Source organism: Meles meles, chromosome 2 (assembly GCF_922984935.1).
Source record: "Meles meles chromosome 2, mMelMel3.1 paternal haplotype, whole genome shotgun sequence".
In the NCBI taxonomy this organism is placed as follows: Eukaryota; Metazoa; Chordata; class Mammalia; order Carnivora; family Mustelidae; genus Meles; species Meles meles.
The window spans coordinates 142194525-142221289 of NC_060067.1; the positions used below are offsets into that span (position 1 = coordinate 142194525).

General features: G+C 38.8%; 1 protein-coding gene across 10 annotated transcripts in view; it reads right to left on the reverse strand.

Moving 5' to 3' along the window:
* Nucleotides 1-5580: 5580 nt before the first annotated feature.
* The window catches only part of ARFIP1 (ADP ribosylation factor interacting protein 1), a 106665-nt gene continuing 85480 nt past the window's right edge, over nucleotides 5581-26765 (reverse strand). For 6 of the 10 annotated variants that reach the window (XM_045994384.1, XM_045994404.1, XM_045994413.1 and 3 more), the window contains one exon: nucleotides 5582-7612. In XM_045994384.1, the coding sequence (XP_045850340.1) occupies nucleotides 7457-7612 (156 nt within the window). In that variant the 3' untranslated portion in view covers nucleotides 5582-7456. Of the gene's footprint in view, nucleotides 7613-26765 lie in introns of all 10 variants that reach the window. The other 4 variants (XM_045994372.1, XM_045994421.1, XM_045994438.1 and 1 more) reach the window with 2 other exon arrangements.

Consider the following 26765-nt stretch of genomic DNA (forward strand, 5'->3'; position numbering starts at 1 on the left):
CAGTTGCCCTGTTTCTGTAATTCTTACTAACAGGAAATTGTTCAACTTTATACTTTCTTGCATTTCTGTGTTTCCAGGTACAAACCAGCTTCTTTGACATGCTAGGCTAGGAATTCTGTTACTTGCAGGGGTGAAGCCAGTGGTGTCATTGACTCTACCAAAAAAAGCCCCTGATTGCCACCCTGGTACCAGCAAGAGGGAAAACCCTTCTGGACAAAATATCCTAATAAAATTTTTTTTTTATTATGAAGAATTCAATAAGGGAAGAGTTAAAAGACTAGTACAAAGAAACCCCCCACACCCACCTATTTCAATTGCTAACAAATTGCCATATTTAAAACATCTCCCTCCTTCCTTTTTTCTCTCTCCAGCTTTCTTTCTATATATGTGAGTACATGCAAATGTGTATATTTTTGCTGAACGATTTAAAAGAAATTGCAGGCATCATGCCACTTCACCTTTATTTTTATTTTTAAAATTTTGTTTATTTATTTGACAGACACAGCGGGAGAGGGAACACAGCAGAGGGAGTGGGAGAGGGAGAAGCAGGCTTCCCGCTAAGGAGGGAGCCCTATGTGGGGCTCAATCCCAGGACCCTAGGATCGTGACCTGAGCTGAAGGCAGATGCTTAACAACTGAGCCACCCAAGCACCCTGCCACCTCACCTTTAAATACTTAAGGCATGCGACTCCTATAAGGTCATTTGCTTATGTTCCCACAATAGAATAACATACCTAAGAAAACTAACAAACACACATTTGAATTGTTCAGTGGTTCCTTGAATGTTTTCTACGGTGATTTTTGAACCCGTGATCTAAAGTCTCTTATATTTTATAACAATACTTCTAATTTTTTTGTTGTTGTTGTTTTTGTGGCTGATGTTTTGGAGAAACCAAGCTAATTATCTTGTTGAATGTCCCAGATTCTGGATTTGTCCAGTTGGTTTCTCATAGTGTCATTTAAACTTGTATTTAACCCCTGTATTTTCAATATACTGGAAATAAAGGCAAAAGTCTTGAGTAGATTCAGGATAAACAGGAGTATTCCAGCAGGAGTATCTCTGGAGTGATGTTGTGTAATTTATATTGTCTTGTATCTGGAGGCACACGATTGTCAGGTTGTTAGTGACCCTAACTTTGATCACTTGAGTTGGATGGTAAGCACAAATCTTGTATATTTTTTTAAAAGATTTCATTTTTAAGTAATCTTTATACCCAACATGGGGCTGAACTTACGACCCCGAGAGCAAATGTTGCATGCTCTACCGACTGAGCCAGCCAGGTGGCTCAGCACAAATCTTTTATTAATGGTACATCTTCCCTTTTCAAATTGAGTAATATGTGTATTATGACATAATCTGTTTTTTCTTCAATCTCGAATGATTTTAGCTTTCATTGGTGATCCCTGTGTGCATCAATATTTCAGTGGGGGCTGCAAAATGATGATTTTTCTAATTTTGCCAATCTCTTTTACATTTTTAAACTGACTATTGTTCTATAAATATCCTAGTATCTGAAGTAACACCTTGACATTGCTGTAGAAAAAGTTATAAGTGTACCACCTTTGTTACTCTTTCACATGAAATAGTGCAACCACCAAACGTTTTTCTGCATTTGAATTTTGTATCAAAAAAGCTGAACACATTTTTATCACATGGCTCCTCTCAAGAATTATGCATGGAGGGGCACCTGGGTAGCTCGGTCAGTTAAGCATCTGCCTTCAGCTCAGGTCACGATCCCAGGGTCCTGGGATCAAGCCCCACATCGAGCCCCACATCGGGCTCCCTGCTCAGTAGGGAGCCTGCTTCTCCCTCTGCCTGCTGTTCCCCCTGCTTGTGCACTCACTCTCTCTCTGTGAAGTAAATAAAATCTTTTTTAAAGAAGAATTATGCATGGAGTTGGGGATACAAGGTGAATAGGAAAGCATGCACTGTGTCTCCCTTAAGAGCTTAGAGTCTAGCCATAATAAATATACACTTCTCAAAGGAAAGAATTGTAATTATCTGCCTAAAACTTTAGGTAGCTTTTCCATAAAGAGCTTCCTAATACAGAATTAGAAATCATTTAGGGAAAAGACAAAAGTAAAGTCACATTCTAGAAATAATCTAAGCATGTTGTTATACTAAAACGTTCATGTTTTAAAACCATGGCCAAAGTTACCTATCCTCTCCTCACCACATAAAACCTTCTGCTCATTGAAAAATAATTTTTTTCTTTTTATAGCGAAAGCTTGCATTTCCCTTAGAACTTCTATAATTAAAGCTCCGCAATAAAGACCGATACGGTTTACATTTTTCTTCCATATGTGTCCCGTGCCAGCCCTGTACATCTTCCATCCCTACAGTAAAAACACATACACCTTTGCTTTGTAGAAACAAAGTGATATGAAAGTCCAAGTAACACAAAGTTCCTTTTGTCTAAGATCAACAGAGTGGTATCATGTCCCTTTCACTGTCCTTATGAATCATCAATTCATGATAAACCGCAGTTGCAGAAACCTCACACTCTTTGACAGAGAATGCTTGTGGCAAAGCCTACATTGGGCCCAGACAAAAATAAAAAAAATTTTTTATGGAAGTTTCATTGGTAAAAATGTCATTGAAATTCCTAGCTCTGATAAGATATTAACCCAATTAACTGCGATGATACAGAGTCCCAGTTCTCAGACTCGGTTTAATTTCCTGTCCTCATATCAATAGTCTCCTCTTCCCATATCAGAGTTACCACCAGAATAACTAATGGTTCTCACTTAATTTACATAAACTTCCAAGAGTTAACTTTTATTATTTCACAACACAAAGTCGAACTTCATAGTTCTCTGTACATTGGGACAACCACTTGGCAATTTATATAAAGGCCCATTTATGCCAGGAAACCTGTTAAGCAGGAAACCTTCAAGTGGGAACACAGAATTTAATGAAAGTCCTCAAAAGAGAAGAGTTGTTTGCACCACCCTTCTATTTTCATAGGTCTTGCTATTTTCTAACTATAGTAAAGGACTTGTGGCTCTTGGAAAAGCTTTTCTTTTCTTTTTTTAAAGTTTTTATTTATTTGAGAGACCAGAGTGAGTGAGGGAGAGAGCATAGGACAGGGGCAGAGGGAAAGGCGGAGGGAAAAGCAGGCTTCCCTGCTGGGTAGGGAGCCCAACAATGCAGGGCTCCATCTCAGGATCTTGGGATCATGACCTGAGCAGAAGGCAGATGCTTAAACAACTGAGCCACCCAGGCGCCCCTCTTTTCTTTCTCCCTCTTCCTTCCTTCCCCTTTCTTTCCTTCTTTTTCTTCTTTCTTTCTTCTTCCTTCCTACCTCCCTCCCTCCCTAGATTTTATTCATTTGAAAGAGAGAGCGAGCAAGTGCTCGGAGTGTGGATGGATGCAGGAGGGAGGCTTGATGATCATGACCTGAGTGGAAATCAAGAGTTGGATGCAAATCCCCCAGGTGGCTCCCCCGCCCCCCTTTTTATATTTAAATTTTAGTTAGTTAACATGTAGTGCAATATTAGTTTCTGAAGTAGAATTCAATGTCTTGGAAAAGCTTGGAAAATGCAAAATATAACTGGCCTTTTGATTAGGAAATAGCTTATTTACAGCTGGATCATTATCTGAGCCTATATAAAAGTTTGCAAACTTATAGGGGGAGTCAGATTTCTTAAATGCCTACTTTTGGTTAGAGTTGAGTGATGAAAGATCTTACAGGGTCTCAAGTCTTTCCGGCAACCAAAAGTTTCAAAAAAGAGCTACCCGGCAAAAGATAATTTTGAAAGATTATTACAAAGTATAGGCATTCTTGGTGTTTCACAAAAATTAGTACAAATTATATACAAATGTTACACTGAACTATTAATTTAGATAATTAGCTTTTATTTTTCACATCCAGTGAAGGAAGGAGGAGACTGGGGCACATTTTGAGGTAGATACATTTTTCTTCAAATTAACAGTTGCATGATAAAAAGACACTTATCTTTAGCCTTTCCATATGCTGATTTTACTTTACATAGCACTTTCCAGGTTCACATTTCTTTTTCAGAATACTTTAAGATCAACGGATTGAAATGTATCATATATATTTGAAATATACCTACTATGAATTCATTTAGGGGTGGTTGGATTATTTTTTCAACCGGAGACGTTTAATGCACATTGTACTTTAGAAGAAATGACACTTTTGACACATTGATTTAATTGTACAGTTGAAACAGCTGGATTTAAAGGGGGAACCATATATTTAGTTGCAAATAACTTACCTGGCATTACATTTGGTAACAGAGGTTGGCTAAGCCAGTTTAATAAATTTTTGGGCCTTCGTGTCTTTCACACCCTTTTGGGATAAGCTTTGGTTACACCATCAGTGCATTGTACTTTGAATATGGGAAACATGATTCTTGAAGTCTAGTAGATTTCAGTTAAATTGCTTCTGCAGGCCCAGGTCCTTCCTGGGCCCTAAGCTTTGGAAGCTTTGGGGGTTATTAATTAAACAAGGGGACCATTAGATTGAGGTGGCTTTAAAGACTCAGTAGCCTACACAAACAAACCAAAATGTAAGCCTGAAATACCTCAAGGCTAAATTAAAACCCAAGGACGACCAATCACAAACAGCCAATAAGTCCTTCCCAAAATAAGGCAATGGCTTAAGCTATAGGTAATCAAGTAATTTCTTCACTTTGCTTCTATGTCTATAAAAATCTCTGCCCTAGCTCCTGTTGGTAGAGGGATCTTAATCATTTTTAACTTGGCGTTGCATGATTTGAGTCCATTTTTTTTTTTTTCAAATAAACTTACTTTTCTTTTTAGTAGGCTCTGTGCCCAATGTGGGGCTTGAACTCAAGCCCCTGAGATCAGATGTCACCCACTCTGAGCCAGCCTCAGCCCTGGCAAAATCTTTCTTGAAAGCCACCAAGCACTACTTCACAAAGTCTTAAAAGTATATGTCTACTTTGAGGGCTCATTTTCATTTCTAAGAATCTAATCTAAGGAAGTAACTAGGTAAGAGTACAAATATGAATGTGTGCATGTTAAAGGAACTCAAACTAGACCTTACAATATAAATAATTGGTAACTAAAATCTTTAATTTCAGGAGTTAGGTGGTTCCATGCAGTACTTACTGACGTGGGAAGTTTTTTTATCTTCAATTTTTTGCAATTATCTTCTAGTTTTTTCCTACAATGAATATAAATTACTTTAACAAAATAAATATACTACTGGCTAATGTGTTCTTTCTTTTGCACATGTACCCACTACTCGGAATCAGGTATTTTTAGTTTTCTGGTTTTAGCTGCTAAAACTGTTACTGATAAGTGATAAGAGTGGACATGTTCTCTTCTCAAAGGAGACTCCGGAAGAGGAAAAAGAAAAACTTACTGAGAAAAAGCAGTCATAAATGACAGAAGTACCATTTTTTGGGTTACTGTTTTTTTTTTTTTTTTTTTTAGGATTTTATTTTTTTATTTGACAGAGAGAATGAGAGCAGGAACACAAGCAGGGCAGGGGGAGCGAGACAGGGAGAAGCAGGCTTCCCGCCAAGCAGGGAGACCGATGTCTGGCTCAATCTCAGGACCCTGGGATCATGACCTGAGTTGAAGGCAGAAGCTTAACCGACTGAGCCACCCAGGTGCCCCTGTTATTATTCTTAAAGTCAGGAAAAGATAAATCATATGTCTTCAGAATTTCCAGATAGTTGCTTCTTAAATTATGAAGAGCCAGAGAAAGAAGGTAGTGCAGCAAATACTTTTAATAAGAATACAAAATTCACACCAGAGGCACATTCTGGGGAATGTACAGGAACTATCACAAGTAGTAATTCTGCTGGAAGAATAAAATAAGGCTCTGTCAGAGTACAAATATACAGGAAGGAATGATTTAAAATAGGTTTATGATTTACAATCACATTACATTGTACATATTAAGCACTGAAAACAGGCATATTAATTAAAAAGCCAGCTAAAAGGCATTTGAACATATATAACAAATCTTACAGTCCACAAAATTCATGTATAACAGTAATTTTTTTTAGTATTTCATTTCAACACAAAAGAAATGAAGACATTAATTTATGTCTATGACAAAAATCGAGAGAAGTTATACGTAAAAGGCTTACATGACTGATAGAACCACACAGCGGACAGGTCAGAGACGTAACATGAACCCAACAGTGCTGAGCTACTGAAACAGTACTGGCCTTTCCAATCCCTTTTCTTCTTGTTACCACAGCACTGTCCCAGATTACCTTTCCGTTACTCAAATGAAAAAAAATTCCTCCGTCTTCTCATTCCATGCAAGGAATGAAGCAAAACCAAACAGCAAATTCAAAAGTTGCTTTTACCATAAACCTGAAACGCGGTTTAAGGAATACAAAGAAACCCAACACTGATACACAGTGTTCCTTTCCAAGGAAGGAACAGACACACCGAACATTATCTGAAAGGGGTTTCTTTATGGATTATGTACATTGGTTGAATGAGAATTACTGTCTCTGAGAAGGCACATATCTGTGATTTAAGGCTTAACCGGTATTGTTACATATGGAAGTCAATGAAAGCTGTCTAGGAACTCACTTCTGTCAAAATGGAATTTACCCGAAAACTCACTTTCCAAGCACGGATTTCGACTCTAGAAACCATCAAGAGTTTCTATTCCCAAGTCCACCTGCCAAAAATAATTCTCTTAAGCAGGTTTCATTACGAATCCAAAGAAATTGCTAACATAGCCGCCCAGTGACTTTGGGTGATGCAAACTCTTAAGCTCAAAGGCCTCACAGAAATGACAGTGTGATTCCTGCGTCTTAAAAAAAAAAAAAAAAAGGAAGGAAGGAAGAAAGAAAAAGTTTAAACAAAATTACAATAGTACAGAATCATTTTAAAAAAGGTATTTGCCACAACTCCACAAGCCCATCAGTCATGCATTAGAGCTGCCGCCTGTGTGTGGACGCTGCAGGAACACCATATAATTTTACTCTGCAAAATAGTTTCTTTTCTCTTTAAGATGATACATGAGGATGAATCTCTTAAAGATGTTTAATATATTCATATATAAAATATCTGATGTTGATACAAATCATGTAAACCTCCCTTTGGAAAAGTTACAACTGGCCCCCATTTCCAGGACCAAAAACCTTGAATTTTTATCTGGTCAGTGCAAATCTATATTAGATGTTTTCAAACTACAGAAATAGCCATCAACCCTCACAATACAAAAAGATTTCTCAGAAAGGAAAACTGTGTTCAGATTATAGAAATTATGTTTACATTAAAATCACCCACCTTCCCATCAAATTTAACAGTTCAGTTGTTAAAGTATGAAAAAGGGAAAAAATTAAAGCTGTTTGTGCAAGAATCACTACAATGGTTGTGGTCACCACTTCCCTAATCTTAACCCAACTCTGCTTAATTCTTATTAGGTTTGTTTAGAAATATAACAACGCGACTTTTCTTTTGCTTTCTTTCTTTTTTCCGGTGTGATTTTTACTGTTCTTCAAGCCAAGACGGGGCGTCCACTCCAGGGGTTTTCAATTTGATATGGAACTGTTTAAGCGTCTGTTCAAGCTGCTTCTGATTCCCGGCAAAGTAAGCAGCGATGGCGTTGTGGAAAAGGACCAGCTGATTGTGCAGCACCTTCACCTGTGAACCAAGAAGCACGAGACCAAGCATTAACACCAACGGCAATGAAATAGAAGGTGACTTATCACATGTCCTCATTCAATGGCGCAGGTCTCATCAGGAAAAGCTGTTTTAACAATGACCAAGTATTACACACACACACACAGACCTGACTGTACATCCCTTTGCAGGGTCACTGAGCCCTTTGATGACTTTTTAATTTCCCTAAAGGGAATAGGTCAGTTTAAGAAGCTGTGTTTCTGTTAACCATATTCGAACACTACCGAGGGCATTAATTAAAAATAAACTAAATCCTGTCTGTCAAATAAATAAATACAATCTTAAAGGAAAAAAATTACTAAATCCCACCTTAAACTAAATATATTCAAAATCAAATACTGAAGAGGGAAATTTACATATATATATACATATATTTATATATATACAATATATGCTATATAAATCTATATATAAATATACATATTTATATATATATATACAATAAATGCTATATACCAGAAATGGACATCATTGAGGCTAAGCTTTATGTAAAACAGAGTAGGCCAGATATTTTGAAATACTGAGGTTCTCTGTAAGGAATCAAGCCAAGTGGCAGCAAGTGCTGCCCAGAAAGCCAATGTATTTAAAGTTCACAAGACTCTGTTATTTTCAAGTGTTTTAGTACTTCTAAAGATAATGACAGTATGTTTTAACCAAGTTAAACCAAGCTACTTCTGTAAATCTTTATTAAAGAAACCAGCAAAGCATTACAAAGATTTATGAATAAAACTGTTTCCTGAGCCCTCATTTATAACTGTGAAAGTTCAACGATAAACTATAAAATATAGTGACTTATCCATCCGGTGCAATATTTATTAAAATTGAGATTTACACCCCTAAAGCCTGGGTGGTTCAGTCAGTGAAGTGTCTGCCTCCAGCTCTGGTCACGATCTCAGGGTCCTGGGACGGGACCCACGTCGGGCTCCCTGCTCAACCGGGAGTCTGTTTCTCCCTCTGCCCCTCCACCCACTTGTGTTCTGTCTCTCGAAAACAAGTAAAATCTTTAAAAGAAAAAAATGAGCTTTAATAATTTTTAGTAATGTAAAAACATCTGATATACAATGCTAAGGGAAAAACAGGACATGGCATTTTACACAGGTATGACCTTTACATTCATTTTATTATGGCACACGAACACAGACAAATAGTCTCTCTAGACTTTTCTCTATCCATTTACCTCTATAAAGGAAATAACACAAAACTTCATATTGGATATTTTTTATTTGTAAAGTCTTTATTTTAAAATATAAAGTATTCTGAAAATAACACACACTCCAGATTATAAGGTAAAACTTCCCAATCCATACTTTCTGCACCCATCCACTTCCCGCCACCCAAAAAATCACTATTAATGTTTTATCGTGTTTCCTTTGAGAATTTTTCTAGGTGCATACATAATATTTAAAAATACAAAGGGCTTGCACCAGGCACACTTTCGGTAATGCTGTTTCCTCAAAATATCTCAGATATTTTTTATTCCATTCACTTATTCATTCAACTAGTATTAATTAAGTATCTTCCATGTGCTGTACACTGTTCTAGGAAAACAGAAAAAAATCCATTCCCTCATGAGCTTCTATCCTTACTGGGTGGGGAAAGAGTGAAGGGAGGCCAGAAACAACAAGTACTGGCATCCCAGAAAATGAGTATCTCAAGCCTTGAGGTCAGACCAACTCTCAGACCTTTGGGGAATCGAGCATCGTTGACTTACTTAAAAGCTGTTTAAAACAAAAAAAGTTTTTTCTCTTCTGATAAAGAGAAAAAAATTCTAGCAGGGATAGTTTAAGAGGACCACATAGCAATAAATAATGGAAACTAAAAAATGTCTGTATGAAATAAAAGGGGTAGATCTTGAATTTACCTGGTCAGACATTTAAGACCTGCAACCTTTATAATGAGAACCTTTGGTAGCACATACAAGGCCAACCATGGGACACTGAACACCACGTATCGGGCACTATATACTAGGGATTTAAGAATACAAGGCACACACAGCAGCAAAAAATGAGTATGATAAATGGGTAGTAAAAGTACATTGGGTTAACTTTAAAAAAGTGGGGAGGGCACTTTTGGGCAGAATAAGGTTTTTCAAGAAAGGTTGGAGGGGAATACTGGGACAGCAGAACTCTAAGTCCCCTGCCCTATGCTTCTGAGAAATGGGGGATATTTCAAAGGATAATGAGCCGCAACCCAAGGGCAATTATTAAGGAAACAGGATGATCATAGGGAAAGCAGGTTTCTAAATGGCAATTTAGGAAGTGAGCAAAGTATTTGATTATACTGGACTGCTACGATAATGGCCCCAAAGAATCACCCTTCTCAGTATTGTCTAACACCCTTGGAAAGTCTTCTGCAATGAGCTTGGCCATGTAATATTAGAAAATGAGGCCTGATAAGCAAGCGCTTGCCCTCTTGGACTACTGCCGCCACCTTGCGAGGACACGCAGTTTAGCCTTCCTCTGAGAAGCCTACAGGGAGAGAGAGCCTCCGTCCCAGCTATGCCCCGGGCTCAGGAAGCCTTCCAGCTGAGAGTGAAACCAAAAGAACCCATCTACCCAACCCACACAATTGAGCTAAATAAATCATCATTACTGGTCTAGGCCACCAAGTTTAGGGTACTTTGTTATGCAACAAAACATAAGTGGTATGTCTATGAAAAAGGTTAAGAATGCAGTTTCCTAGCAATGAATAAGGGTTTTAGAAAGCACAGCGAAATGGAGGAAAATCAAAAGGGGGAAGATAGGCTTGGAAAGAGGAAAGGCTAAGCTGGGTGGTAAGTAAAGGAACTGAAGAAAGTACTTGGGGAGGTTAGGAGTCAGAGGTGGTTTCAAGATGAGAGAACGGAGAGAGAGAGCAGCGAGGAAACAGAGTCCTACAAGAGAGGTTCAAACAAGAGAGGCATATATGCTACTAACCCGTCCCAAGATCTAACTGCATTTTTGGAGTAAATATAATATAGTATCCTCGAAGACTTCTACTTCCAATGTTCTAGGAAGGCCTGACAACTGCATTAGGCATAGTTTGATACTGCTCGCAGCCTCCCCAAATTTGTATGTCATTCATTTAGGTCATCAGGAAAGTATCCCTGTTACTAGTATTGTTCCTTTACAGCAAGAGCGAGCTCTGGAATCAGGAGGCATGCTGTACTGCTTCCCAGTTTTCTTTGTGAAATCTGGTACAGGTTGCTTCTAACTTCACTGGCCAAGGTCTTTATCCATTTATCAGGGATCCCATTACCAAACTGCATATGCAGTGTCATTGCAAGGGTTAAGTGAAATGAGGTACCACCTAGCACACTGACACAGAGTAAGCCCTCATTCAGTTTCAGTGGAATCCACATTCACCTACTAGATAGTTAAACCACATTGACTTTTCTTGGTAAAATAAATTTTCATTTATTTAGAAACTGATTTGGAATTTGTAAGGAAACTGTGGTAATGTGATTCAGAATAACAAATACATACTTAGGTCTTTGTCTTCATTTCTGGCACAAGCACCTAAAACCCTTGTTATTTCCTAAGTGATTAAGAGGGAAGGGAGCATCTTCTGTTATATTATTTAGTGTCTTGTCCTGTTCCTGAAATGGCCCCAGTGCTATAAAGGTGAAAGGAATGACTTTTATTCATAAACAACACCTGACTTTATGTTAATGAGAAAAAAAATTTTTTATCTGGAAAGCTCTAGAAAACCAGGGTAAGAGCTGGTTATCATGGGAACTAAACTGTGATTAGAGGATGGGAATTTCGGCTCTACCTGCCTACTTCTGTGGAGGAGACAGTGACTACAGGTTGAATAATCCACCAAGGGTCAATGATTTTATCAATGATACCTGTGTAATGAAGCCGCCATAAAAACCCCTGAAGTATAAGATCTGGAGAGTTTCTGGGTGGTGAATGCATCCACAGGCTAGGAAAGTGGTACACCCCCAAATCCAAGGGGACAGAGGCTCTTGTGCTTAGGACCTTTACAGACTTGACCTCTGTGCACTTCTTCATCTGGCTATTCATCTGTATCCTTTAATCGTCCTTGAAGTAAACTGGTAACCTAGTAAGTACACGGTTTTCTTGGGTTCTGTGAGACAGTCTAGCATACAATCCTCGTTGAGGAGGAGGTTGTGGAAACCTTCCATGTACGGTTGGAAGCACAGGCGACAACCTGACTTGCGACCGGTGTCAGAAGGTGGAGGGGTGAGGGCGGCGTCAGAACGGAACTGACTTGTACAATACCCAGCCGATGAACTGGACAGAGAATTAGATGGTGTGGGAAAAACCCCACACACCTGGTGTCAGGAGTGTTTGAAAAGTGCTAGGAGTGTAAAAGAAGAAAGAGTTTTCTCCTTTCCAAAGGCAGAAATTGATGTGAAGTTTACCTTAGCACAATGGGGAAAAAAAAAAGAGGTGTGCGCTAAGCAAATAAAGTTGTTGAGAAGATGCAGGGGCACAGTTGACTACCAACACTGACTGCCTTGACCCAGCTTTCTGTCCAAGGGCAGAAAACAGCCTGGGATGCTGCAAAAGGAATTCCTCTGCCCGACAGATCACCTTAGAAGAATTTTTTTTTCTTTTCAAGATTTAATTTTTAAGTCATCTCTACACCCGACATGAGGCTTGAACTTACAACCATGAGCTCAAGAGTCACCTGCTCCGACTCAGCCAGTCAGGTGCCCCAACTAAGAAATTTTAAGGGTCAATTTATAAGCCCACAATTCTCTGCTTCTAAAATAAACACATTTTTTGGGTACCGCAGAGGCACTTCTTCCAAATTAATAGTATTACATACTCAAATTAATAGTATTACATAAAAAATTAGTTAAAAACATTCTTAATACAGACTTCTGCTAATTCTACTAATTCATACTGACCTTTCTCTATGTCCAGGCAGAAAAATTTCACATTGTAATCACTTTTAAAACAAGCTTTAAAACGGTACATTGGCACTCTGCGTAAGACTAGGAAAAGGTCAGACTGTTCTAATTAGGTTATAACCAGGGCTTACCTTACATGAGTGGAGTCTGATTTCAGGACCAAATCTATTTATCTATCTACCTATCTACCTTCCTTCCTTCCTCCTTTCTTTTCTTTTTCTTTCTTTGTTCTTTTTTTTTAAAGTTTTATTTATTTAAGTAATCTCTACACCCATTGTGGGGCTCAAATCACAACCCTGAGATCAAGAGTCCTATGCTCTTATGACTGAACCAGCCAGGTGCTCCCCAAAATCTCTTTCTTGTAAGACACTGGTCAACTAAAATTATAACTAGTGAAAAATAAGTAAAATGAAACACTGCATGCTAGCTTTTTTTTTTTTTTTAAGATTTTTTTATTTATTTGACAGACAGAGATCACAAGTAGGCAGAGAGGCAGGCAGAGAGAGAGGAGGAAGCAGGCTCCCTGCTAAGCAGAGAGCCCGATGCGGGGCTCGATCCCAGGATGCTGAGATCATGACCTGAACAGAAGGCAGAGGCTTTAATCCACTGAGCCACCCAGGAGCCCCTGCAGGCTAGCTCTTGTTAGATTTCTATTTACATAAAAATGTTTTCTGAAACTGAGCTCTTCTCAGTCACCTGTGCCTGTGTGGCTGTGTTTCAGAGCTTCTGGAGAACAGGGTGTCAGGGACTGGTCAAAAGGAGGGGTCCTGGAGCAGTACGTTTTGACAGAGGATAGAAAAGTTCCCAGATGACCTTAGAAATGATGAGGGAGCAGAAGGCTAGCTGAAGACAAAGCATAAGCTGACACCCTACAAGCTCTCCCCACCCCACTCCTCCTCGATGGGACCTGTGTGACATTCTTTCAGGAATCCCCCAACTATCTTAAAGTTAATGCCTTGCTAGAGGGAAACACAACCTTAACTTGACAAGGGCAAGGCCTGTGGTATCTTGTGGGTCAGTCCTCTTTAGCATATGAAAGTTCTTTTGAAAGCTCCCTTTTGGTAGTCCACCCACCTCCCTTTCTGCCTCCACCAGGGCGCCTGTGAAACAGCCTGTGGGGGGGGGCCCAAAAAAAGCAGCAAGTTCTGAAGTTTACCCTTGATTGCACCCACCCTGTCGAAGATGGAATCATGGATGCCGCCAATTTTGAGCAGTTTCTTCAGGAGAGAATCAAAGTGAATGGAAAAGCTGGAAATCTCGGTGGAGGGGTGGTAACAATTGAAAGGAGCAAAAGCAAGATCACTGTAACTTCCGAGGTGCCTTTTTCCAAAAGGTATCTGAAGTATCTGACCAAGAAGTACTTGAAGAAGAATAACCTCCGCGACTGACTGCACGTGGTGGCCAATAGCAAGGAGAGCTACTACAAGTTGCGCTACTTCCAGATCAACCAGGACGAGGACAAGGAGGAGGACGAGGATTAGAACTCCTGTGTCTGGGATATTTTGCATCATCTTTAAATAAAATCTAGGAATCACCAAAAAAAAAAAAAAAAAAAAAGCTCCCTTTTCCTAACTTCCCCCCAAACCCGAGTATATAATCACCACTCCTCAAGACCCCAGTGCAGCAGCTCTTTCTACCCACCAGTCCTATCCCCGTGCTTTAATAAAACCAACCTTTTGCCCCAAAGGTGTCTCAAGAATTCTTTCTTGGTCCTGGGCTCTGGACTCCATCCCACCGAACTTCACCTATATTCCCAAACCACATCAGATAGGAAACAACTTTTCAAAGATAAAAACCCATAAGGGAAAAGACTGTGAAATTAAATTCATTAAAATTTAGAGCTTCTACTCATTCAAAGATAGTGAAAAGACAAGTTACAAACTGAGGAAATGTATCTCCATTACGCTGACAAAGGATATGTATTCAGAAAATGTGAAGAACTCTGACAAAAGCCATTCAACTAAAAAGAGCAAATAACACTGATGGGTATTTCACAGAGGAGAAAACAGGATTGGCCAATTAAGGCTGAAAAGATATGCTGCCTCATTAGAAAGCAGGAAAGTGCAAATTAAAACTAACTTGATGAAAGGGGCTTCAACTGCCTCCATGGTGACCTCAAAATTTCTAATTAATTAATTTCTTCCTAGCTTATCTCTTAAGTCAGGCAAGATAACTTGCGGGCAAAACATCCCGTGATAGGAACCGAAACTACCCCTCAAGCAAGAAGGACTGCTGTAAGCCAGCAGGACCACACGTGACTGACCCCACTGCGACTACTGACTTGACCTTTACTGCCCATCTGCACGTACCTATCCACCTTCGTCCCACATTCTCCTTATATAAACCCAGAAGCAGTTTCAGCACTTCAGAGACAGTCTTTGAGATGTCTCTTGCTGTTGGCCGCACTGAAATAAATTCTTTTCTCCTTTCACCACCACTCCTCTCTTAGTGTCAGTGGGGGTGGCTGAACCTGGTCTGTCTGGGACCCCGGGAGCCAGCTGCTCTCGCATCCCTGTGCCCCGGCTACACTGGGATGCCATCTTATATCCTCTATAAGGACACTAAGAAAACTTAAAACAATTAATACTCTGGTGCCCTGTTGATTGTTGTATAAATTTGTACAACTATTTTTTTAAAAAGATTTTATTTATTTGACAGAGATCACAAGTAGGCAGAGAGGCAGGCAGAGAAAGAGGGGGAAGCAGGCTCCCCGCTGAGCAGAGAGCCTGATGTGGGGCTCGATCCCAGGACCCCGGGATCATGACCTGAGCTGAAGGCTGAGGCTTTAACGCACTGAGCCATCCAGGTACCCCTGTACAACTATGTAAACAGTTTGGCATTAATCCATGAAATGAAGGACGCATATACCCCATTGAGCAGCAATTGGACTCCTAAGAATACCTAGCTCACATGCGTGTCTTATGAGATAGGCACGATTACGATCATAGCTGCACTGTGTTTACCATTAAAAAACAAGGAAACACTCCCAAACTTGTATTTACAGGAGAATGTATAAAGAAGGGACAGTCTCTTCATGCACTGTAGAAAGACACACTTGGTAGGATTCCATTTATCTAAAACTCAAAAATATGCCCAACTGAACAATACATTCACATGTGGCAAAACTATAAAGAAAATCAATAGGAACAATACACAAATTCAGAACAGGGGTTCTGCAGGGAGGAGAAGAGAATGAGGTAAGGAGAGCCCAGAGGAGGCTTCAAAAATACTGAGGGTTTTGTTTCTTAACCTGGGTGGTGGGAACATGGCTGCTATATTTTGTTGTCATTATTCTTTATATTTTGCCTCTATGTCAAATATTCTTTGAATATACTTAATAGTTTTATGTTATTAGAAAAGGGCAAGGTTATGAAAGATAAAGTCCGTCCGTCTATATCATAACTTTGTTGAGGATCTGCACTATTCAGTGTTCTAATGAACTACAGTCATCCCCCTTTACACTCAGAGAAAGAAAAACACACCTAAAATGTTACTTACATTCATTCAATAAATATTACTAGGGTCTGCTCATGTCAGGCACTAGTCTAGGGGCTGCAATGCAAGCAATCAACAAAAAGATAACTCTGCTCTCAAGAACCTTATATTCTAGTGAGAGAAGAAAGAGAAACAAGGTGAGTAAAGTATTCAGTATGTTAGATGATGGCATATGTTATGCAGAAAAATTAAGCAGCCATGGAGAATATGAGATCTGTTTTTTGGACAGGGTATGGCAACATAAATAGGAAAGTTAGACTTGGTCTGAGGTGACACGTGAAGAAAGACCCACCCAAAGGAAGTGAGGCAATGAGCTTTAAACACTTGCAGTTTTCTAATGAGGCTGGAAGAACAACATTCCAGTGAAATAGCAAGTATAAGGGTCCTGAGTTGGGTGCTGGTCTTGGTGTGTTTGAGAAATAGCAAGGAGGCCCGTGTGGCTGGGGCAGAGGCATAGGGGTCTGGCAGGAGATGTGATCAGACAGGTAATGGGGGGCTAAGAGGATGTAGGACCTCAGAGGTCATCACAGAGACTGTGGCTACATTTCTGCGTGAGATGAGAAGACACGGGAAGATCCTGAGCAGAAAAATGACAATATCTGACTTACTTTACTAAACATGCAAGGGAAGAAGTAGGGAGACCTATGAGAATACCACAGCAATAACTCAGTGAGACAATGGTGGCCTGGACGAGGGTAGTAAGAGAAGCAGCAGCATTCTCAACAGACTGTGACGGTGGAACCCACAGATGGAGCTGTGGGCCGTGAGAGGTCAAGTACAAAGACGCCAAGACTTTGGCCCTAAGCAACTGAAAGCATAAATGTACCACAGGCTGATATAGCAAAGGCTGTGAGAGGGCTGAGTGCAGAGGAGACGAGCTGGCTCTCCAGAGCTCAGTCTGGGGCAGGTATGGCATAGCTTTCAGGCAGACACATGGAAATGCTGAGAAAGTGACTACGTTTGAGATGGGCAGAGTTCAGGGTAGCAGTATAGTGAAGAATGACAGTAAGATAATTTTTATAGTTCCTACCTATTAAAATTTTTTGAGAACTTGCTTTCTAAACAGAGGCGTGTGTGTGTGTGTGTGTGTTCCAAATATATACATCTGGAAACTCAAATGGCTCTCAAAAAGCCTTTCAGTTAAAATGCTCTTTAAATTCTATTTATTTTGTATTTATTTATTTTTAAATATTTTATTTTATTTAGTTATTTGACAGTGATCACAAGGTGGCAGAGAGGCAGGCAGAGAGAGAGGAGGAAGCAGGCTCCCTGCCAAGCAGAGAGCCCGATGAGGGGCTCCATCCCAGGACCCCAGGATCATGACCTGAGCCAAAGGCAGAGGCTTTAACCCACTGAGCCACCCAGGCGCGCCCCCCACCCCCCGCCATTTATTTTTAAGGACAAAAACCAGCTTCTCTTTTTAGAGACTTATGAAATTCAACTGAAAGTTTATATATAAGTTTATGAACCAGTCTATTAATTAAATACTCTTCCCCAGAGGTATTTTTTTTTTAAAGGCTTTTGCACTAGTAACCTACCTGGGTCACAAAGTAATTTTCCACTTTGCCCTACTAAGCATGATTTAGCCTTTCTGTTTTGTTGTTGTTTTGTTTTTAGTTTTGGATGATCCTCGGTTCCTGGAGCTACAGAGCAACTACGGGGTTTCTGTATTTTTAGTGTGAAATTTTAATTTTCAAAAATAGGTTCCAGCCAATTACTTTATTGCTCTTTGGGTCATATGAATTTTTGACTTGAATCTTAATCCTCACTGTTTTACAATTAAAGGAGACAACGAGAGTGGAGCACAGGGTCTGGTTCACGTATTATACCTGGAGAGAGCTGTTGCAACAGTCTGAAAGTTACAGTCCGAAAGAAAGTGGAAAGAGCATCACACAGTTTTTATCTGACCCTACAAATGTCAACGCAAATGTCAACACAAAAGTCACATATGGCAACTGAAGAGTCAGTTTCCATACCACCTTGAGGTAGTTGAAAAACACAACACAGAGATCATGTCTTCTTGTAGCTAAGGAAGGCTGGCAGCTCACTGAACAAAGCCTCAAACTCAGCGCACTACCTGTATGCAAAATGTTCCCGCTGAAACTTAATCCATGGGAAATCAAGGGAAGAGGGTGCTTTTTCAGACTGAATTCTAGTTTTCACAACAAATGATACAATGCCCATTTCCACAAAAACATTCTCCCAGTAATTGTGAGAAGGCTGATGTGTAAGCCTTTAAAAATATATACACACTTCAGAGCAGTTCCCTGGTATAGAGAGAGCCTTTGGGCATTCACAGCTTTTCAATTATAATTATGGAAACAGAGTATACAATTTCATTGTTACTTTAATCTCAGAAGCCTTTTTATGCCAAAACAGATAACTTACCTCATTTTTGTATTAGCACTGATCATGTAAGTGGTGTCCAAGTACAAGTTTTAGTTTTGGTCGTATGTCTTACAAATCAGATGCAAATTTAAATAGGAATGGTAAACTGATACTCTTTTGCCAATCAAAACATTACTAAACCAAAAGTAAATGGAAATAAAAATAAATCAATTATCAATATGAATATGTTTTCTATTCTAAATGAATTAAAAACGTTTGCTTTTCTACCATTTTTGCTTAATTTCTTTAAATTTTTCCTGAACTAATTTGCACTAAAATATGTATTCATATAACATCAATGTAGTCCTGACTGATGCCACAAAGAGTCCTCAGGATGTTTATAAGAACAAATAATATTAGGGGCGCCTGGGTGGCTCAGTGGGTTAAGCCGCTGCCTTCGGCTCAGGTCATGATCTCAGGGTCCTAGGATCGAGCACCGCATCGGGCTCTCTGCTCCGCGGGGAGCCTGCTTCCTCCTCTCTCTCTGCCTGCCTCTCTGCCTACTTGTGATCTCTCTCTCTCTGTCAAGTAAATAAATAAAAAATCTAAAAAAAAAAAATTTAAAAAAAGAACAAATAATATTAGAAAAACAGTTGCAAATACAATTTGATTTTCTATTTTTTTCTCAAATAAAATTTTAAAGATGCCTAGTTTTTGCAATCTTAGTAGTGACTGTGCTGTTGTCACTATACACAAGTAGTTTTAATGAGACTTAAAAGTGTTATTTTAAGTCACTTGGTTTATTTATCAGGTTTACTTTACTAGGTTACTTGGCCTTGGGAAGGTCAATCTAGGAGAGATTGTGGTCTCTCAAATGGAATTGGTTTAGGAAGAGAGATGAAGAAAAGTTAAGGTGGGGGAAAGGTCAGACTGTACTTTTACGAGAAGGTACAAAAAGCCAAAAGTGTTTGAGGAAATGTTTTAGGGTCATTACACTTTTTCAACTTAGCATTCGTTTATATTTATGCTATCAGATCATGAGAAGTGATGAGCACATAGAATAAAAAAAAGAGCCAAGTATTTTTGGTAGATTATATTTTGATATGGTGGGTGTCACTTTCATGAAGCACTTTTTTTTTTTTTTTTTAGATTTTTATTTATTTGAGAGAGACTGCAAGCAAGAGCAGAGGGGAGGAGCAGAGGGAGATGGACAAGCAGACTCTCTGCTGAGTAGGGAACCTGACTCAGGACTCAATCCCAGGACCAGGGATCACGACCTGAGCCAAGGCAGAGGCTTAACTGACTGAGCCACCGAGGCGCCCTATGAAGCATGTGACAGAGGATATGTGACCCTCCCATCTACTCTGTACAGGCTTCTGTTCTCTCCATGTGACAGTTAATAAAACACTCAGAAAGTTAAGTAACTTGCCTAAGGTTAGACAGTTAGGAAGCAGATGGGCTGGGATGTGGCGTGTCTTCTCCCAAGACAGGTCCATGTTCTTCCACCTATTCCAACCTGACTCTCTGTTCAAAGGCAATACACAATTTGGAAAGCTTTTAAACAAAGTTTGAAACAGACCAAAAGGGTATGGCAGAGCACTTAAAGGGTAGAAATGTATGGCAGATATGCTTTAACCTCCTTCCAAATTTTGTTGTTGGCTCTAAAGTTACATTTAAATAACCTTGGGACAAGGATCTAACACAATGATTGGAGCAGAAGAAGGAAAGAAAAGTTAATTCATTCTAAAATTATGAATAATAATACAGTATTAAACTTTAATATACCCTTTCCATACTTATAGAGCAGAAAAAACCCTTGTATTGAATTTACTTATGCATGTCCTAACTTAGAAATGATTTAAAGTGGTTATAAGGGTAAGTGAAATTCAACAGAAAAGCAGAGATTTTTAAAAGGAGCCAAAAAGAGGTAACAATTCTAGGGAGAATCAGGATGATGACAAATTTGACAAATTTTCAAAACCTAACATCAGAAACAATTACAGTAATTTAGAAATACACTAAATCTTTGTGAAGTCAATTACAAAGAACTTTCATAAAGATCTGCCAAACAATGAGCAACCCAGCTCAGACATAAGCAAACCACTACAGCAACATCTGGTGAATGACCTAAAATATGCCATACAATACTTTAATTGTTAAAGGGCAAAACAAACTTCAACACTGACTACTAAGGCAGAGACAAGCTGAGGTTTTAAATAGAAACTGGGTAAGAGAAATTTAAGAGCAGGACTGAGAGTTGATGCCAAGTGGATTACACTGAAAACTTTCTCCTGCCTACACAGCATATATCAATAGAAGATAAATACCATTTACAAAGTTTACTGACTAAAAAAGTAAAAGTATTACTTCACAGGCATCAAAACCATAAAAAGGCACTGTGTTTCTACCAAATGAACTTCTCTTTCAAATCAAATTTAGATTAATCACATACCTTATTTTAAGAAAAAAAAAAAAAGACTATTTATTTTGGGGGGGAGGGGCAAAGGGAGAGAATTTCAAGCAGACTCCCTGCTGAGCGTGGAGCCTGACTTGGGGTTCAATCCCAGAAACCCAAGAGCATGACCTGAGCCAAAACAAGAGTCGGATGCTCAACCAACTGAGCCACTGAGGCACCCTGGATTAATTACACACGTTCTTATCAGAGATACTGAAATAATTAAAAAAGAGGCAATTTCTAGTTCAAATAAAAGTTACTAGTTTGTTTTTTTTTTAAGATTCTATTTTATTTATTTGAGAGAGAGAATGCACGCATACAAGCTGGGGGGAGGGGCAGAGGGAGAGCTGAGCAGGGATTCTGACTTGGGGCTCAATCCCAGGAGCCCTGGATCATGACCTGGGTCAAAGGCAGATGCTTAACCAACTGAGCCATCCAGATGCCCTGAAGAGTTACTAGTTTTAATATATTTATAACTGTTAAGTTTCTTCAAAGCAATTATTGGCTCTCCCAATAATTCTAAAAAGTAAGGGCTTATATTAAATGAACAATATTCGGGTAGCATCTTGGCTTAAACATGTGAGGAAAGGCTGAAACAAAATCATTCTTTTTAAAAAAATTATTTTTTAGTAATCTTCAATCAACATGGGGTCTAAACTTACAACCTCAAGATCAACAGTCACATGCTCCAACAACTGAGCCAGCTAGGCACCCGTAAAATCATTCTTTAGTAAGAAGTCTCCAACCACTAACATGTAAAGAATTAACTCTCTTCTTTACTGGCATTATTTAAAAATGTGTAATTATATGCTTTCTCTGCCCATCACTGATTTTTTTTTTTAGTAAGTAAGAAACCAGAAAAATAACAAACAAAAAAGGTTATATCTGTCTTGGCCTTTTATTAGGTTTGTGAAGTATAATTTTATTACTTTGCAATAGCTTTGGAAATGCTTGTCATGTCAAAGCAACAACCAGCTGAGAAAAAGGCACTATCAAAAACATGGGTGTGGGCATTAGGAAGAGAGTAAGAGAAGGAAAGACAAATATGAACTCCAAGTGGAGGTGGAAGAACAGATTTTATTTTTCTGACTCACTGGGATAGGTTTCAACAAATCGTGGACAAGCAGGTTAAAAAAAAAGCACCTTAGAAGGGAAAAAAGGGCAGTCCTATTTTGAAAAGCAGATAACTGATGAAACACAAGTTCCAGTAATGACAGGTCTCAGAACAGTGCTAAGGTCTTATAATTCTTTATCTAATGGCACATTAAAATTCTCAATGCACAGGTTTTTCTCTCCCTTCAGCAAAAATATCTATTGCCCTTTTGCTCTACATAGCATTAGCTCCCTCCCCTTCCTCCCTTCCTTCCAATAGCTCTAGGTTTCGATATGACCAATATGGCTTCTGTTTTCTGTCATCTACCATCTTCTCCCTCTGCTATTTTAAGAACCTTACTTGGAGCAGCATTATAGCATCACAGTCAACTAAAAGCAGGGCTGTAGAGTCAAAGAGATCTAGATTTGAAACCTGATCTGGTTTTGAGACTGGGTAAATTATTCAACTTCTCTGAACATCAGTGTCATCATCTGTACACTGGTATATGATCATCTAGACCACAGATCAGATAGATATACATACAGATACACAAAATTCTTATAAAGAATTCCTCCATCTGCAGATTACTCAAAGATCAGTGTTCACCAGTTCACTGGCTATAGAAAGGAAATGCTCTGCAGATGCACCAATGCAGCCTACATGGAGGGAAAGAAACACACTAACATTCACTCACAGCATAGTACGGTATGTGCTTTACTGGAGAAAGCCATGGTAGCCCAGTAACCAAAAGCAGAAGAAAGAAACTTTCAAGTTGCTAGAGGAAATACTAAGTACCAGAAATCATTCAAAATAGCATTTGAGTACCAAATAAAAATTAGTTAAAGTATAGGGGCGCCTGGGATGGCTCGGTGGGTTAAGTGTCTGACTTTTGGTTTTGGCTCAGGTCGGGATCTCAGTGTCCTGCGATCAAGCCCCAAGACAGGCTCTGTGCTCAGCACAGAGTCTATTTAAGATTCTTTCTCCCTCTCGCTCCACCCCTCCCCACATGCTTGCTCTCAAATAAATAAAATATTAAAAAAAATTAACTTAGGTACAGAAGAATAGTTAAGGAACTGAATATTTCCTTTCATCTATTAGGTGACCCTGTTCTCATTGGCCTTTGGACACTAGGCAACAAAAACCTACAGTTAAACCAACGGCCTGTTCACACTCACCTTTACATTCATAAAATAGTTTTCTATCATAAGTATGGTTCTGTAGCACCTCGGAAAACTTCTTTTTTTAATTTTAAGAATTCAATCTCTTATACAATTTATAAAAATTCTGATCCTATGTACCTAAGAACAGTTTATAAACTTAACAGAAAAGCTTCATCAAAATTTGTTATGATAGAACAATTATTTTTCTTTAAAAAATCCATACGCAGGGGCGCCTGGGTGGCTCAGTGGGTTAAGCCTCTGCCTCTGGCTCAGGTCATGATCCCAGGGTCCTGGGATCGAGCCCTACATCGGGCTCTTTGCTCAGCGGGGAGCCTGCTTCCCTCTCTCTCTGCCTGCCTCTCTACCTACTTGTGATCTCTCTCTCTTTCTGGCCAACTCTTAATTTCTGCTCAGGTCATGATCTCAGGGTTGTAAGACTGAGCCCCAAGTTGGGCTCCTTCACTGGACTTGGAGCCTTTCTAAGAACTTCTCCCTCTCCCTTCAACTCCATACTCTATTCCATCCATTTAAAATATGCTTCTTCCACACACCTTTAGTCAGCTCCTTTACATCCTTCTGGAGCTCAGCCCAATGTCACTTACTCTAGGCTTCCACAATATCCCATGCCAAGCCAAGTCCCCTTTGTATACTCACATGACTCCTCAATTTCTCCTTTACAACACTTGTCATAGTTCGTATTTATGCGATTATTTGGTTAATGCCTATTTCTCTTACTTGACCATAAGCTCTATAATGGCAAGACCATTATATTTCTACTATTTAAAATAAATAAATAAAATAAAATAAAATTCAGCACCTAAAAAAAACAACCAATGAATATTTGATGAATAAAGGAATAATATGTTAAAGCTGCTAATTATGTATCAATTTTCTCCTAGTATTTTATATATGTATTTCTGTTTTACCGTTTAAGTATCTCTCGATGTCTTCAGTTCACTCCAATTCTATTATCACCACCCTAAACAAGCTCTCATCATCTCTTGTCTAAACTACTATATTTACTCTTAGGTTCTAAGATCTATGGGCCATACTTCAGACTTATCATTTACCAAGAATTTTTTCAATGGGTTCCTATCGATACTAAAATAACTTTTCCTTAATGTAGTCCATAAGGCCTGCATGGTCTGGCCTTTGCTTGCCTCCCAGTCATCTCTCTATGCTCTAGTTGCACTGGTTCTAGTCATATTTGTTCTTTGAGCACACCACACCCTTTTCTGTCACAGCGTTGTTACACATGCTGCTTCTTTTGAATATTCTTTGAGTCTCACTTTACCTAGTTAATGCTCAACATCACTCTCTCATGGAAGCCTGCCCTAGCCACTCTTAATGAACCACGTACCTCTCCTTGAGAGCCCTGGTCACATCCTAGATTTTATATACAGGGTTTGGTGTGATTTGATCACGGTTGTTACTTTTATTAGGCTACAAACTCTTTGAGGGTAGAATTTGTTTTTGCTTTTGCTCACTGGGTATCACCAATATCCAGAACTCTTCCTCGTACACATATAGATCTGACAAAAGTTTGTTACTTGAATGAAAAAAAGGATAACAACCTGAAATTATATGATGAAATATATTCAGGAATTAAGTCTGGAAGTAAAGGTGCATGAATAAGGGAATGTTTCACAAAATCCAAATGTAGGTAATCATATTTGGCATAGTGTTGAGGTCACTTATTATACATACTTCCACATTTCAGTCCATAAATGTTAATTTTTTATTTAGAATCAGTAGGGTCCTTTTACTTGTGGAACGTAATTTCACTTGACCTATGAGCAAATACCAAGAGAACTGTTTGTACCTCCAGTTATAGAAATAAAGATGATAGTAAATGATTGGTATGAATATTTAAAAAGTATCAAGAGTAGGTCCTTTTCCTTTGACAATGGAGAAAAAGATTTTAAGAATGTATGGGCTTGTACGTATTAAGTAATGATTAACATGCTTCTTAAAATTTGGCAAGAAATATCCATTTTTAAAATTCAGAGGTTTTTTTCCCTCTCAAAAAGAAGCTTTAGCAAACAAAGAATACCTTTGCCTTCCAAGTTTTTCCAAATATTTATAGCCTATTTTTAAAAGAATGTACTGGGTTTCAAGTATTTCCTATTACAGTATTTGTTTGCAGTCACTGAATCATCACAACTACATATATAGCTGGTTCATATTACATGAGAACGTTTACTTTGTTCTAGGTGTTTTATTGTCTGTGTATTCTCTCTTTCTCCTGCTTCTCATTTTAGTTCATAGACTGCTCTCTGAAAAATTAAATTCTTTGTAAGATACACATGAAATACTTTTTAATATATTAGAAAAAATACTGTATTAATAATACAGTAAAAAAGAAGTCCTAATATACAGGAATACTATTATATTATGATTATATATGAAACACAGTGTTGAGTGAAAACAAGTCTTTTCATCAACCTGATTAAGAATGACTGTGATTTTTTAAAAGATATTTAAATTAAGTATATTAATCAAACGTGTGTCCAGGAAAGAGCCCAACCATATTAATCAAGTATGTGTCCAGGATACATTCCCAAGTCTGGCTCATCTTGTCCTGTCCCCACTGTCATCCTCAAGTCACTGAAATATAAAAGAGGAGAAAGAACCCTTCCTTTATGGTTATAGCTGCTTAGCTGACATTACCTTAATTTTTTTTTAAGATTTTATTAATTTATTTGAGACAGAGAGAAAAAGAGAAAGAGCAGGGAGCCACAATGTGGGGCTCAATCCCAGGATCCTGGAATCATGACTTGAGACACTTAACTGACTGAGCCACCCAGGTGCCCTGACATTACCTTAAAACAAGAGTATATTTTGAGGTGCCTGGGTGGCTCAGTGGGTTAAGCCTCTGCCTTTGGCTCCGGTCATGATCCCAGGGTCCTGGGATCAAGCCCCACATCGGGCTCTCTGCTCAGCAGGGAGCCTGGCTCCCCCCCCCCCCCCCCCCCGCCCCGCCTGCCTCTCTGCGTACTTGTGATCTCTGTCAAATAAATAAATAAATAAAATAAATAAAATAAAATAAATAAAATCTTTAAAAAAAAAGGAGTATATTTCACCTTTCTTAAAATAAGAATATAATAAAGTTAACAAGATTCTTACTTTTTATTTATACCCTAAGCTGTTTTGTTGAATCTTTTTTTTTTTTTTTTTAAAGATTTTATTTATTTTGACAGAGAGTGAGAGAGATCACAAATAGAGAGGCGGGGTGGGGAGCTGGGGAAGCAGGTCCCCTGCTTAGCAGAGAGACTGATGCGGGGCTCAATTCCAGGACCCTGAGATCGTGACCTGAGCCAAAGGCAGAGCCACCCATGCTTTGTTGACTCTTTTGATACATTCAGGTTTTTCTCCTCTAATGCATTTGTAGCCCTGAAATGAGATTTACACTCCCAAGTTGAATTACAGTTATCTTACAGGAAATATTAATCTTAAATTATTTTTTCATATTTTATGTGATTCTAAGCCATATAAAAAGTTGTTTTAAAAAAATAAACATGAATTGTTCACACTGATGTGATGTGCATATTTTTTCTCTAACTTTTTGCTTCCTCTTTCCATGCAACAGTATACACTGCAGATAATAGCAGCATTTCTTTTCTTTCTTTCTTTCTTTTTTTTTTTTTTAAAGATTCTATTTATTTATTTGACAGAGAGAGAAATCACAAGTAGGGAGAGCAGCAGGCAGAGAGAAGAGG